The 1992-nt window shown below is 43.2% G+C and overlaps 1 protein-coding gene across 1 annotated transcript in view; it reads right to left on the bottom strand.

The window, feature by feature from the left end:
- The window catches only part of LOC117956017 (schwannomin-interacting protein 1-like), a 2470-nt gene extending 608 nt beyond the window's left edge, over positions 1-1862 (bottom strand). The window contains exons 1-5 of the mRNA XM_034890861.1: positions 1851-1862; positions 1694-1806; positions 1432-1519; positions 323-436; positions 46-169 (exon numbers count right to left, since the gene is read on the bottom strand). Coding sequence (XP_034746752.1) covers positions 46-169; positions 323-436; positions 1432-1519; positions 1694-1806; positions 1851-1862 — 451 coding nt within the window. The remainder of the gene's footprint in view (positions 1-45; positions 170-322; positions 437-1431; positions 1520-1693; positions 1807-1850) is intronic.
- Positions 1863-1992: the final 130 nt, after the last annotated feature.

Here is a 1992-nt window from a genome sequence, read left to right as displayed (position 1 = left end):
TGTGTGTGTGTGTGTGTGTGTGTGTGTGTGTGTGTGTGTGTCTACCGTGTACTTCCTGTTGAAGTGATGCTCTCAGGCTGCTGAGCTGCTGCTCTGATCTCTCCTGCAGCTCCCAGCGCTCCAGATGTTTCCGCTCAGCAACGCAGCTGCTGCCGGTCAGACGCTGTAACTATGGAGACAGATGTGACCCAAAATGACATGAGACTGTCTTAGTGAACATGCACACACACACACTCACACATAAGCACACACACACACACACACAGAGACAGACAGACAGACACACACACACACACACACACACACACACACACTCTGATACCTCGCTCTCCTTCTGCTCAGCCAGCAGTTCGTCTCTTAGTGTCCTCAGAGCGATGGCCACTTCCTGTTTTAGCCCGGCGGCATGGCAACCGTTACGCCCCGTTGCCATGGAAACCTGATGGAGAGCTAAGGTCAGTGGACTGAAAGTCTTTCTGATTGTTGTCTATTAGAAGAAACAGCCACACACGTATTAATAAACTTCACATTTAAAGGATAAATTTGGTATTTTTCAAACTTTACTTCTGTCTTCAAATGCATATCTCCACCAGACTCCATGTAAATAATCACTACTTTTAGTGTGTATAGAGCAGCATATCTCCACCAGACTCCATGTAAATAATCACTACTTTTAGTGTGTATAGAGCAGCATATCTCCACCAGACTCCATGTAAATAATCACTACTTTTAGTGTGTATAGAGCAGCATATCTCCTCCAGACTCCATGTAAATAATCACTACTTTTAGCGTGTATAGAGCAGCATATCTCCACCAGACTCCATGTAAATAATCACTACTTTTAGTGTGTATAGAGCAGCATATCTTCACCAGACTCCATGTAAATAATCACTACTTTTAGCGTGTATAGAGCAGCATATCTCCACATGTAAATGGATGAATTAAGAGTTTATTCCAACCACACCAGAGTGGTGATTGTTGGAACAGTGGAAAGATGAACCAAGACGACTTTTGGTAGTTTTATTTAGTTTCTTTCCACTTTGAATGAAGTGTGTTTTACAATAATAAAAGTAGTGATTATTTACATGGAGTCTGGTGGGTTTGGGGATGGTGATGTCGGGGCTGTTTCATGTTAAACTAAAAGGATCTTACTCTTCTATCTCAATAGGGATCCATCCCATAATGTTGTCAGACACTTTGACTAATAATCCGAGGGTGTCAGGTGCAACAACAGAACTTTTAGTGGACGCTAACAGATGGTGTTACCCATTAATATTACACTGCAGCTTGTTTTGGTTCTTAATACTGGACTAGTGTCAGAGATTGTTGTTCCCATAAGTCACTTAGACACACAAATATGGGAAAATATGAAAAATACAGAAGTCCTCCTTTATCCCCTGATTCATCCAGTCTGCAGTAATGAGTGTTTCTGACCTTTTTGTTCCTGTTGCTTGCTTCCTCGTCATCGTCGCTGTCGCTGTAGTTGATGAAGCACAGCTGCAGGTTTCTGTGGTTGTGAAATCTGAAAACAGATAAAAAACGTCCTGATTCTCCGTCAGAGGGACAGTCACTGTTAGTTTTTCAAAGTGTGTCAAATTTGACCAGAGGACAACTTTTTTTAAATTTGAGTTTGGTTTGTCGGACACACCCTGAACGCATCAGCACAGATCATTTCAAATAGGACCCGTAGTCTCACCGTGACGTGACGACAGCGACTCTACACTTCCTGAAGTCTTCCTCCTCCTCTTTGTCCCAGACGTCTCTCCACAGTCCTCCCCGGCCCTCCTCCACCCCCACCCCCACCCCCCTCTGCAGGAAGACACAAAATGGCCTCGATCAACCTTTTAACCAACATTTGTCAACATTTTTTCAAAGTTTGTTCATAACTAATCGATTCATCTTTTGTTGTCACTGAAGAACCGATTCTACTGAAACATTCCAACGTAAAGACATACACACACACACACACACACACACACACACACAGACACACAC

This window comes from Etheostoma cragini, chromosome 13 (genome assembly GCF_013103735.1).
Source record: "Etheostoma cragini isolate CJK2018 chromosome 13, CSU_Ecrag_1.0, whole genome shotgun sequence".
In the NCBI taxonomy this organism is placed as follows: Eukaryota; Metazoa; Chordata; class Actinopteri; order Perciformes; family Percidae; genus Etheostoma; species Etheostoma cragini.
Note: the sequence above shows the minus strand (reverse complement) of the source record. Positions and strands in the feature narration are given on the sequence as shown.